Source organism: Cherax quadricarinatus, unplaced genomic scaffold (genome assembly GCF_038502225.1).
Source record: "Cherax quadricarinatus isolate ZL_2023a unplaced genomic scaffold, ASM3850222v1 Contig1774, whole genome shotgun sequence".
In the NCBI taxonomy this organism is placed as follows: Eukaryota; Metazoa; Arthropoda; class Malacostraca; order Decapoda; family Parastacidae; genus Cherax; species Cherax quadricarinatus.
In genome coordinates, this window is record NW_027196800.1 from 1 (window position 1) to 13907 (window position 13907).

Genomic DNA, 13907 nt, shown 5'->3' on the forward strand with positions numbered 1-13907 from the left:
GAGAGCAAACTTTTCCTAGTAAAGGCATTTGGTAAGAGAGATGGACTGTTAGGTAAGACACATATGCAACAGTTAGGTATCTTTATTATGAAACGTTTCGCCTACACAGTAGGCTTCTTCAGTCAAGTACAGAAAAGTTGATAGAAGCAGAAGATACTTGAAGACGATGTAATCAGTCCATCACCCTTAAAGTTTTGAGGTGGTCAGTCCCTCAGTCTGGAGAAGAACATTGTTCCATAGTATGAAACAATACTATGTATTTACTATATTGTTTCATACATTGTTTCATACTATATTGTTTCATACTATGGAACAATGTTCTTCTCCAGACTGAGGGACTGACCACCTCAAAACTTTAAGGGTGATGGACTGATTACATCGTCTTCAAGTATCTTCTGCTTCTATCAACTTTTCTGTACTTGACTGAAGAAGCCTACTGTGTAGGCGAAACGTTTCATAATAAAGATACCTAACTGTTGCATATGTGTCTTACCTAACAACCTGTCGGTATTTTATACCATTTTAATGTTCAAGAGAGATGGACACAGGAATTCACCATGTACCTGCAGTGCCTGAAGAAATGTGAAGGTTGAGCTTGCGACATTTCTTCTGGTTAGGGAGAAGGCAGTCAAGGAGCAAGGTACTGTATATATGATATGTCCTAAGTTGTTAATTAGATTGATGCCTGTTGATATTAGAAACTCTAGATCAGGGGTGGGCAAACTGCGGCCTGCGGGCCGCATGAGGCCCGCGAAGATCAAGCCATATACTCACGTATATGCAGCTGAATGAGCAAAATTTTGTTCATTTTCCTCTGATGAAAACACAAGCTGTTACAAAACCATTATCAGACAGGTAGAGTTCCCAGTTGATGTCACTGAAAACTTTGCCCACCCATGCTCTAGATAGCCCTCCATTTATACAGTTAATATATCTTATGTATAGGAATGTATGTATGTCAGCAGACAGGTCGATGAACTGATGAGGGGGAACAAGGTGAGGCATCTGTGGAGACACAGAACCTTATCCATGAAAGTATAGTGGTACCAATGCTCTTGTATGGGTGTGAAGCATGGGTGTTAAACATTGCAGTGAGGAGGAGGCTGGAGGCAGTGGAGATCATGTCTGACAGCAATGTGTGGTTTAAAAATTAGGCATATAATTTGTGGTTTTAGAGATTATGAGGTGTGAGATTACAGAAACTGTCATCCAGAGGGCTGAGGAGGGGTTGTTGAGGGGGTTTGGCCATTTAGAGAGGCAAATAGGATGACTTGGAGGGTATATAAATCTGAAGTGGAAGGAAGGACGAGTAATTGGTTGTCCTATGGAAGGTTGGAGGGAGGGGGAAATAAAAGAGGTTATGTATGTAAGCAGTTTGAGTATCCATCAGGCATGTGTATGTGTATGTTAGATAGGAGTACATAAAGAAAAGAGTTTTTTAGGACTTCATGTGCTGTTGGAATGTGAGCAAGGTAACATTTATAAAGAGTTTCAGGAAAATTGGTTAGCCGGACTTGAGTTCTAGAGGTGGGACGTAAGGTGCCTGTACTTTGAAGGAGGGTGTGGAGATGTGGCTTAAAGGGACATCTGAATTGTAATGTTGACATGCCTCTCTCAAGGTAGTGATAAAGTAATGGTGAAAGTGTTCTTTTTTTAGTTGCTCTAATTCATTGGGAGATGGCTAGTAAGGTAAAATAAGTAATTAAATAAATAAAGAAATTACATGTGTATACCTGGAAGGTGTTCCGGAGGTCAACGCCCACGCAGCCCAGTTCACGACCAGGTCTTGCAGTGGATCAGAGCCTGATGAACCAGGCTGTTACTGTTGGCTGCTTGCAAACTGACGTACAAACCGCAGCTCAGCTTGTCAGATACTGACTTCAGATGCCTGTCCATCTCCCTCTTGAAGACAGTCAGGGGTCTGTTGGTAATCCCCCTTACGTATGCTGGAGACATCACACAGTCTTGGGCCCCCTGACACTTATTGCTCTAAATCCATGCTGCCCTGGGTTGTGCAGTTGTTGGGTGTCCAGTTGGTTGGCGATCTTGCTTCTTAGAACCCTTTCAAAGATTTTTATGATGTGGGACATTAGTGGTATTGCTTTACTTCCACCTTTGTGGAGTGTGACTATATCCATTGTTTTTAGTAACTGTGGGATACCCCTTTGTCTTTGCTCCCTCTCTATAGAATATTTAAGGCACATGAAAGGGGTTTCTTGCAGTTCTTGATGAACATGTTGTTCTAGGAGTCTGGGCCTAAGGCAGAGTGCATGGGCATATCATTGATTGCTTTTTCAAAGTCCTGTGGTATTAGGGTTATATCAGAAATTCTGGAATTAACCAAATTTTGAGTCTCAATCATAAAAAAATTCACATAGATTGTCATCCCTTAGTCTGATTAACAGCTCATTAACCCTTAAACTGTCCAAAGGTAGATCTACGTTTGCTCACGTAGTGCTCCGAACGTTGATCAACGTTTTTTTTTTACATTTTTTCTTATGGAGAAAATCAAGGGCGGAGCGCTACATGTGCAAACGTAGATCTGTGTTTGGACAGTTAGAGAGTTAAACACTGGGTCATACTGGAACTGAAGTATCTCACTCATTTCTTTGCTGTCATCTGTGTAAGTCCCATTTTGTTTAAGCAAGGATCCAGTGCTGGATGTGGTTTTTGCCCTAGATTTGGCATAAGAAAAAGAAATATTTTGGGTTTCTCCTGGTTGATCTGGCCCTGATCCACCATGAGACCTGGTCACAGACGGGCCACAGGGGCATTGACCCCCAAAACCCTCTCCAGGTATACTCCAAGTTTCAAGTTTCATTTATTGTTTGAAGTTCTTCCTGTGTTCCTGGGTGACGTGAAAAAGAAACACTTTCATCACCACTCACTCCATCACTGTCTTACCAGAGGCATGCTGATAACCCACCCCTTCTTCAGGGTACAGGCACTGTACTTCCCACCTACAGGGCTAAAGGCTGGCTGAATGGTTTCCCTGAATCCCTTCACAAAATGTTACTTTGCTCACACTCATCATCTTGTCAGGTCCCAAAAACCATTTGCCTCCACTCCTATCTGACATGCTCGTGCATGCCTGTTGAATGTCCAAGCCATTTGCACACTAAACCTCCTTTACCCCCTCCCTCCATCCTTTCCTAGGGCTACCTCTATCTCGCTTTCTCACCACTCCAGATTTATACACCCTAAAAAACAAAACATGGAATGGGTGGGGTTTGAACTCATGGCAAGTAAGTCATAAAACTCCAGGCCAGTGTGTAAACCACTGGGCCAACTGGCTACAGTAAAATTCATCTAACTAGTTATATTTATACACCATAGGGAGGTTAGCATAGGCCACCACTGTGGCCACAAATGCAAGTTTTTTATAGATGAATCTCCTGCGAGTGTGGTAGGTTTGTTTGCAGTTGGATTATTACAATTTCATGAGTTATACACCCTCCAGATCTTCCTATTTTTCTCTGACCTCTTTAAATGTTCAAACCACTTCAACAGTCCCTCCTCAGCTCTCCAAACTACGAATTATCTATGTGATATTTACACCACGCATTGCTTTCAGACATGATATCACCACTGCCTTCAACCTCCTCCTCACATTCATAACCCAAGCTTCACACTGATATAAGAATGTTGGTACCACCATCAAGCTCACAGCATTTTTGAGGGCGCTGTACGTAGATCTACATGAGCGACAATGGCATCAGGAACATTGATATATGTAGGAGGCAATGAAAGGGATAAGGGATATCTTTTTCCTAATCAGTTTATCTTAATTGGAAAGGTTTTTAATATTCTAAAGTATCGACTTTCGTAAATGAAAACAAGACTACCACAGTGCCTTTTGATTTTAATTTCAGATGCCACAAGAAAAGTATAGGAAGAAGTCAATGAACAAGAAAAAAACTTTTCGTAACTTTCCAAGATTAAGGAAATCAAGTGAAGTCAATACTAGAATTAAACAAGAGAGAGAATTTATGCATGGTGCAATTAAAAGAAAATATGGAGCTAAAAGAAGGTATGACATGACATCGGCAAGAATTCTTCCAGAGGAAACTGAGAAAAGTAACTATAACCAAGCTCATGTTAAGTCGACTTCTAATAATAATATTCATTATTTCTTTATGCCATACAAATAATATACTTTAAATGTATTAGTACAATAGTAGGCACAAATGAAAGCCACTAATATGCAATGCCTTTTGGGAAAATAATCATAAGGTTTACATGTTTCTTAGAACTAGACATAGACTGTTAAGTAGGATTTCTTATGCAGTTAATTACATTCATAAGTAAAATAAGAAAGGTAGCCAAGGACAAAAGGTCAATTATAAAAGAGTTACATATTATTTAAATTGATTCAGTGATGTTCAGATTTGTGGAGTGATTGAATAGAGATGGTGAAGATACAGGAAGTTACATAGATTACAGTCCAAATAATATGGGACAAGATGTGTTACTATATTGTCAGACTATTTTATTCCAGTCATGTGTTCATTCTTTGTACAACTCGCTCACTTTGGTCTCTTTCCTAGACATAATCCTGCAAAGGAATCACTTTTTACTCCTCTGTATGTTAAGCTTGGGAGAGAAATTCCATTTTTCACAGTTCAAGCATCACACAGAAAATCAGGAGATTTTCTGTGTGATTTTCTGATGTGGTTCTATCAGTTTTTTCTTGTATGTATGTATTTACAAAAGTAAAACTTCATCATATTGTCTTCCAGTCTCTGGCTATGTCCTTTGCAGTCTGTTGAGCCTCATTCTGATGCCTAATACAGTGATATGAAAGTTCATCTCTTGTGCATATTGATGTTCCATACATTATCTTTTATGTTAAAACTCCACTGTAATATACATACACCTACTTATGAGGAGGTATTATAAAACTTAAGATTATAATCAAATTTTTCATTTGTTTTTGCAGGTCATAATTTATACACAGCCTTAGAATTACTGAGACAAGGAATGGAAATTAATGGAATAAGCAGTGATTCAATTACTACAACATTTAAAAGAGATTCATCAGGGTTGAACATAGCTGTTCTAACTCCAAATGAACTTAATCAAAGAACATTTTCAAAACCACTGTTTTTCAAGGATTCAGGTTTTGATCTTGAGGATGAGAAAAATAGTGGCAGTAACAAGGGTGATAATGATAAGGAATATTCAACTGACAACCCTTTGGGTGGAATGTCAGTGAAATCACTTATCAGCAAGACATCAGTGGTTAAGGATATTGGTGCTGATGAGGTTAGTCAAGGCATTGAAAACCTTAAAGACAAGGTTAATATTAACTTCATATTATGGAATGCATGAAGAACAAAAAGGCACAATACCATGACTAGAACAATACACAAGTAACCCGCACATAGGAGAGAGAAAAACTTATGACGAAGACGTTTTGGTCCATCTTGGACCATTTACAAATCACACTGACAGAAGGGAGTGAGTGAGTCAGTATATATAGGCAAGGAAGACAGGGACAGGAGAAAGAGAGGAGCAAGTAGTGGCAGTGGTAATGCTTGTAGTGGAAGTACAGTGGACCCCCAGTTAACGATATTTTTTCACTCCAGAAGTATGTTCAGGTGCCAGTACTGACCGAATTTGTTCCCATAAGAAATATTGTGAAGTAGATTAGTCCATTTCAGACCCCCAAACATACACGTACAAACGCACTTACATAAATACACTTACATAATTGGTCGCATTCGGAGGTAATCGTTATGCGGGGGTCCACTATAGTAGTAGTAGTGGTGGTGGTAGAAGTAGCACTAGTGGTAGTAGTAGTAGTAGTTGTAGTAGAAAGTAGGGGGAGTAGTTTATGCCACGAGATAGAAAGGGGAGCAAAGGGGGCAATAGTAGTGGTAGTAATAGAAGTAGAAAAGGTAGAAGCAGTAATAGTAGTAAAGGAGTGGTAGATGTAATAGTAGTAGTAGTAGTAGTAATAGAAGTCTAAGGGCAAGAAAAAGAGCACTGCAGGAAAGCTAGAAGCCCACAAGAGGTAGGACAAAAACACAGAGGGGGAAAAACTGAAGGACAGAACACACTAGGCAGAAGAAAAGAAAAACAAAGAAATAAGGAAAGGAGAAGAGGTAGGGGGAGAAGAAGGTCAAGTCATTAGTTTTCTGAAGTTTGGAGCCTTTTACAATGTAAGGAGAAAGAAAGGCATCTACAGAGAAAAAGCTGGGACTGAGATTCCTACAAGGAAAGCTATGTATAAGGGATGCTTTAACAAGATGATGGCTGTGAGACTTGAAGTAGGATAGACAGTTTTGGTAGAGGACTGGTCAGTAGGATGACTGGGATCTCTAACATGACAGACAAGGGCATTATTGGTGTCGGCAAGCCTAACACTTTTTTTTTTTTTTGTGCTCATTAAGTCTATCAGAAAGAGAGTGGCTCGTTTCTAAAAAGTATTGAAGGGGACAAGAGAAGCATGAAGTACAATAGACACCAGGGGCATTAATTACAGGGAGGAGGTACAAACTAGATTATTGTGAGGGGTGTTAGTTTGGCAAAAAGTGGACCCTTAGCTCTCATGCAGTGCTCTTTTTCTTATCCTTAGACTTACCCCACTTCGACTACTACTACGTCTACCACTCCTTTACTACTATTACTGCTTCTATCTTCTACCTTTTCTACTACTATTACGACGACTACTGTTGCCCCCTTCATGCCTCTGTTCTATCTCCTGTGGCATAAACTACTTCCTCTACTCCTTACTACCACTACTACTACTACCACAACCAGCATTACCACTGCTTCTTGTTCCTCCTGTGTTTCTCTTGTGCCTGTCCTCCTTACCTATATGTACTGGCTCACTCACTCTCTTCTGTCAGTGCGAATGGTCCAAGAAATATTGTCATAAGCTTTTTTCTCTCCTATATGTGGGTTATTTGTGTTGGATTGCATGGAAAACTGAGCTCCTTTCAATAAAGATTTGTTATGATGTTTGACTCGTCTAAATGCAGCTCTTATTAATATCGGCAAAATAAGTAGATTGGGAATGCTTTTCTTGGAGAGAAAATTGTAGATCTCTTCTTTAGATCAGGTTCGCTGTTTTTGTTTTTCAACGAACCAGCTGTATCCCACCGAAGCAGGGTGACCTAATAAGAAAAACGAAAGTTTCTCTTCTTAGATTTTGTAATTTATACAGGAGAAGGGGATATTCTTTCTGTTTTGGGTCACCCTGCTTTGGTGGGAGACTACTGACATTATTATTTTATTATTAACATATCGGCCAATTCCCACCAAGGCAGGGTGGCCCGAAAAAGATAAACTTTCATCATCATTCACTCCATCACTGTCTTGCCAGAGGGGGGCTTTACACTACAGTTATAAAACTGCAACATTAACACCCCTCCTTCAGAGTGCAGGCACTGTACTTCCCATCTCCAGGACTCAAGTCCAGCCTGCCGGTTTCCCTGAATCCCTTCATAAATGTTACTTTTCTCACATTCCAACAGCATGTCAAATATTAAAAACCATTTGTCTCCATTCACTCCTATCAAATACGCTCGCGCATGCTTGCTGTAAGTCCAAACCCTGCACACACAAAACCTTCTTTACCCCCTCCCTCCAACCCTTCCTAGGCTGACCCCTACCCTACCTTCCCTCCGCTACAGATTTGTACACTCTTGAAGTCATTCTGTTTTGTTCCATTCTCTCTACATGTCCGAACCACCTCAGCAACCCCTCCTCAGCCCTCTGGATAATTGTTTTGGCAATCCCACGCCTTCTCCTAATTTCCAAATTACGAATTCTCTGCATTATATTCACACCACACATTGCCCTCAGACACGACATCTCCACTGCCTCCAGCCTCCTCCTCATTGCAACAGTCATCACCCATGCTTCACAATCCATACAAGAGTGTGGGTACAACTATACTCTCATACATTCCCCTCTTTGCTTCCACGGACAAAGTTCTTTGTCTTCACAGACTCCTAAGTGCACCACTCACCCTTTGCCCCCTCATCAGTTCTATGATTTACCTCATCCTTCATAGACCCATCCGCTGAGACATCCACTCCCAAATATCTGAATACATTCACTTCCCCCACATTCCCTCCCTCCAATCTGATATCCAATCTTTCGTCACCTATTCTTTTTGTTATCCTCATCACCTTACTCTTTCTTATATTCACTTTTAATTTTCTTCTTTTACATACTCTACCAAATTCACCCACCAATCTCTGCAACTTTTTTTCAGAATCTCCCAAAAACACAGTGTCATCAGCAAAGAGCAACTGTGATAACTCCCACTTTATGTGTGATTCTTTATCTTTTAACTTCACACCTCTTGCCAAGACAATCGCATTCACTTCTCTTACAACCCCATCTGTAAATGTATACTGAACAACCATGGTTATGAAACATACAAGTATTTTTATTGTTATGAAACATACAAGTGTTTTTATTGTTATGAGACATACAAGTAAGGAACAGGATGAAGTTGGAGCCATCTGTGGGCCAGCATTTTCATTTGATCAACTGACTTTATCTCGTTGACATCATAATGCTGTACGAATGTGTGCCGTACTCGAGTCATCCTGGGGATAAATGATCTCAGATGAAGTGATGTTCTGGAGAAGGGTACAGCCAGAGTGAAGTTGCTGCTTTCTGCCCATCTTGTAGTATAGAATCCTTGTCTAAGGCCTACTTTTACTGGGAAATAATCTCCCTCTCCTACATACTCTAACCTGAGCCTCACTATCCTCGTAAACTCTTCACTGCTTTCAGTAACCTACCTCCTATACCATACACCTGCCACATTGCCCCCCTATTCACCCTGTCATATATGCCTTTTCCAAATCCATAAATGCCACAAAAACCTTTTTACCCTTATCTAAATACTGTTCACCTATATATTTCACCATAAACACTTGGTCTACACACCCCCTACCTTTCCTAAACCCTTCATCTGCTGTCCTACTCTCCATCTTACTCTTAATTCTTTCATTAATAACTCTACCATACACTTTACCAGGTATACTCAACAGACTTTTTTTTTTTTTTTTTTTTTTTTTAACAAGTCGGCTGTCTCCCACCAAGGCAGGTGACCCAAAAAGGAAGAAAATCCCCAAAAAGAAAATACTTTCATCATCATTCAACACTTTTACCTCACTCAAACATAATCACTGTTTTTGCAGAGGTGCTCAGAATACAACAGTTTAGAAGCATATACGTAGAAAGATGCACAACATATCCCTCCAAACCGCCAGTATCCCAAACCCCTCCTTTAAAGTGCAGGCATTGTACTTCCCATTTCCAGGACTCGAGTCCGGCTATGTAAAAATAACTGGTTTCTCTGAATCCCTTCACTAAATATTACCCTGCTCACACTCCAACAGACTTATTCCCCTATAATTTTTGCACTCTCTTTTATTCCCTTTGCCTTTATACAAAGGAACTATGCATGCTCTCTGCCAATTCCTAGGTACCTTACCCTCTTCCATACAACCAAAACTATATCCCCACCTGCTTTTAACATTTCTCTTTATCCCATCAATCCCAGCTGCCTTACCCCCTTTCATTCTATCCACTGCCTCATGAACTTCCCCCACACTCACAACTGGCTCTTCCTCACTCCTACAAGATGTTATTCCTCCTTCCCCTATACACGAAATCACAGCTTTCCTATTTTCATCAACATTTAACAATTCCTCAAAATATTCCCTCCATCTTCCCGATACCTCTAACTCTCCATTTAATAACTCTCCTCTCCTATTTTTAACTGTCAAATCCATTTGTTCCCTAGGCTTCCTCAACTTATTAATCTCACTCCTAAACTTTTTCTCATTTTCAACAAAAATTTGTTGATAACATCTCACCCACTCTCTCATTTGCTCTCTTTTACATTGCTTCACCACTCTCTTAACCTCTCTTTTTCTCTCCATATACTCTGCTGACATATTAAAAAAAATAAGAATGAATCAAATTGAAGAGCTTCATTTAACAGAGCTTGATTCATCATTGGTTTATGAGAAATTCTCTCTCCCGTAACTCCATTCTTAAACAATTTATTTTCTGTTATACATTTATTATTTTCAAATTTAGTGGAAAGACAATATTGGCATTTAATCCATGTAGTGTAAGCAGACATATGTTAACAGTAGAATTTATTTTTTTCTCATATTGCTCATTTGTAAGGTCATAAAATCACATTGGTTAGTGCTACTGTAGTGAAATATAATTCAGCACTTCTTACACTTAATTGATGTGTATTCCTAATTGTGTCTTATTGCTTGGAAAGATTGTTTCTTTCCCAATTTTTCACGTTCATAAAGTAAAATAGCCAACCACACTGCATAATGTTTCTAATTTCAGATGCCCCTTAAAAAATATAGGAAGGAATCATTGCTCAAGAAAAATGTTTTCTGTGACTTACGAAGATTATGGAACAGAATTGAATTCAAGGCTCAAATTAGAAAAAAAAGAGACCATATGAGTAATACAAATAAAAGAAAATGTGGAACTCGGACAAAGTATGATATGACATTATCAGAAAACCTTCCAGAAGAAACTATTAAAGGTAACTATTATCAAGCTTATGTTAAGCTGACTTTTTTTTCCAATGAGCTGGCTGTATTCTACCAAGGCAGGGTGACCTAAAAAGTTTGCATATTTGCTGTTTAGGGTGATATATGAACTGTCATATCTGCACACCTCTGGAAAGACAGTGATATGTGTGAATGATGGTGAAAGTGTCACCCTGCCTCAGTGAGTATTGTATTGATTGTTTTAGTAATATGTTGGTAGACAGCAACCACTGAGTGAGGTACTATTGTCCTGTCAAGTGAGTGTGAAATGGAATCATATACATGTAATTATTTTACACAAGAGTAGGATTGCTGGTGTCTTTCCTTTCTGTCTCATAAAATCACATGATAACAGATACATCTTCCTAATTCTACTTACATTTGGATAACACTAAACATGCATGTACATGCATGCTTCTTTTTTTTTTTTTTTTGATAGTTCTTGTTCTTATTTTTTCCTTTATCTCCATGGAGAAGTTGAAAAGAATCCTTCCTCCATAAGCCATGTGTGTTGTAAGAGGTGACTAAAATGCCAGGAGGGAGCTAGTAACCCCTTCTGTATAGATTACTGAATGTAAAAAGAAGGAAAGCTTTCATTTCTTCTTTTATGGGTCACCCTACCTTGGTGGAAGATGGCCGGTGTGTTGAAAAATGCATTATTTTACACCTCACTAAGTCTTTACTGGTATTTTTCTTGAAGGTAATCCTGCAAAGGATTTACCCCTTTGCTCTTCTTTCCATTAAATTTGAGACAGCAATTCTACTCTCATAGTTGGGCTGTCGTACAGAAAATGAGATCTTCTAATATTGATCTCACAGTTTTATATTTTATGTATTTGTTTACAAAAGAATCAACTTTCTCTCAATCTCTTTCTGTCTCTGGCTACATTCTTTATAATCTATTCAACTTTATCCTGATACCTAATTCAGTTCAGTAATTCTTTGACTTAGCAAATTAATAGGGTAGGTGGCTGGTCATGGCAGTTATGATTTATAAAGATGAGATTATTTTGTTGTAATCATAACCATAAAAAATATGACTGTAAACAAACTTCGACTGTTATTTCCAAATCGCATTTTTCTGAAGTCCCTTATATCAAGGTGCAGTAGACTATGATGGTGTGCAATACTGACAAGTTGATGAGTAAGACATATGTGAAACATTTGGATGTCTGTATTGCTGAAATGTTTTGCCTGCACAGTAGTCTTATTTCAGTTGAATACAGTTGAATATAATGATGGTGACTTGAGAGTCTGACTGCCTCCTACCAAGGCTGATGGATTGATCACGGCAAAACTACTACTAGTGTTACAGTTGCCCGTGTTTGACTGACCAGACCTGTTGTGCAAGGTGAATAGTTTGTATTAATGTTGGTAGAATTACTGACGTAAATATTTTGGTAATAAAGATACTCGAGTGTTGCACGTGTTTTATTCATCAAAGTTCATTAAATTGAGGGTTCACTGTTCTGTGAAAGTGTCACTTCTTATGCATACTGATGTTGTGTACATTAGATTTTATGCTCAAATTCCACTGGACTATTCACACAACTTACAAGGAGATAGTATAAGATTTAAGATTATAATCAGATTTCCCTTTTGTTTCTGCAGATCATGAGGAAAACACAGGCAAAAAATTATTGAGAGGCGTTAGAAAGGAAATTAATAAATCAAGCGATGCTTCCATAACTGAGACATTTAAAGCCAACCCATCAGGGTTAAAGAAAATTATTCCAGCACAGAGTGTTCTTCCTCATAAGCCTGTCTTTGTCAATGTCTTATGTCTGGATCCAAAGAATGAGAATGGTACCAGAGTTAATGATGATGAATTATCAGTTGATGATCCCTTGGTAGGAGTGTCAGGGAAGACACTTTTTAGCAACACATCATCGATTAATGAAGCTGCTGATTTCTCTGGTTTTGAAGATGATAGTCCTGACATTCCTGACCTTCTAACAAAGGTATGTGCCTTAATAAAGTTGTCTTCAGATTAAGAAATACAGTGGACCCCTGCTTAACGATCACCTCCCAATGTGACCAATTATGTAAGTGTATTTACATAAGTGCATTTGTACGTGTATGTTTGGGGGTCTGAAATGGACTAATCTACTTCACAATATTCCTTATGGGAATAAATTCGGTCAGTACTGGCACCTGAATATACTTCTGGAATGAAAAAATATCGTAAACCGGGGGTCCACTGTATATGGGGAGTTGAAGACTACACAGATAACCTGCACGTTTTGGTTCGACTTGGACCATTAACTAGTTAATATCATGGTAGTGTACCTTTTTATTCTTTTGAAGAAGATTATTACAAGAGAACAATGCTCAGGTGAGCTCCTTTAAGTAAAGCATTTGTTATAGTGTTTGACTTCTCTAGATATAACTCTTCCCACAAGTAAAGTTCTGTGATGCAAATGAGAGGTTCTTGTTCCAAGGAAATGGACCTGTCTTTTCCTTCCTTGGATTAATCCTGAATGCTTCTCTTTCTCCCAAGCACTATGACCCAAACAGGTTTAATTCTCCCCTGTAATGCTCTGTTTAGATAAGGGCTTTCGACAGCGTAATAACATTGTAGCATACCGAGATAAAGCTGTTCCCATTACTACATTACACTAATTGTAATGCTATTATTTGTTTTTTCTACCTCACTGTTATAAATCTTATTAATTATAAAATTTTTGATTACCTAACTCTTGTAATATTGTGAAATAACAAACATTAGAATGTAGCACTCCATAACCTGTGTCAGTAAGAATTAGGATTAGTCTGCCTCAGATGCCTAGGCATGCTAGTGCCTTTCTTTGTGCTTCATATTTTGTAATATGTAATTCAACACACAGTAAACCTTACAAAGAAATCAAAATTTTAAATTTTGAATAAATGCAATAATAATAAATGAAGATCTTGTTAATTTCACTATCTTAAGTAGGCTGGAAATGTTTCTCGCTGGAGAGAGAATTTTAGATCTGCCTAGATCAAATGTACTTAAGCTCTAATTTAAATAAATAAAATGATAGGAATGAACCTAGTCAAAGAACCTCATTCAACAAAACCTCATTCAGCAGAAGCTCATTCAGCAGAACCTCATTCAGCAGAACCTCATTCAGCAGAACCTCATTCAGCAGAACCTCATTCAGCAGAACCTCATTCATCATTGGTTTATAGGGAATTTTTTGCTCCCCACCTCCATTCTCAAACCATTTATCTTCCATAATTCATTTACTATTTTCAAAATTTTTAAGTTAAAATATAATTTTTTTTTTTAACAAGTTGGCTGTCTCCCACCAAGGCAGAGTGACCCAAAAAGAAAGAAAGAAAGAAAGAATAATATAATATTGGCATTCA

The 13907-nt window shown here is 38.5% G+C and overlaps 1 protein-coding gene across 4 annotated transcripts in view; it reads left to right on the forward strand.

Annotated features, from left to right (window-relative positions):
• The first annotated feature begins 3 nt into the window (after positions 1–3).
• Positions 4–13907, forward strand: part of LOC128696992 (uncharacterized) — a 66628-nt gene continuing 52724 nt past the window's right edge. For 3 of the 4 annotated variants that reach the window (XM_070081121.1, XM_070081122.1, XM_070081125.1), the window contains exons 1-6: positions 4–33; positions 532–640; positions 3873–4077; positions 4940–5265; positions 10345–10549; positions 12168–12517. In XM_070081121.1, coding sequence (XP_069937222.1) covers positions 3873–4077; positions 4940–5265; positions 10345–10549; positions 12168–12517 — 1086 coding nt within the window. In that variant the 5' untranslated portion in view covers positions 4–33; positions 532–640. Of the gene's footprint in view, positions 34–531; positions 641–3872; positions 4078–4939; positions 5266–10344; positions 10550–12167; positions 12518–13907 lie in introns of those variants that run through there. The other variant, XM_070081124.1, reaches the window with a different exon arrangement.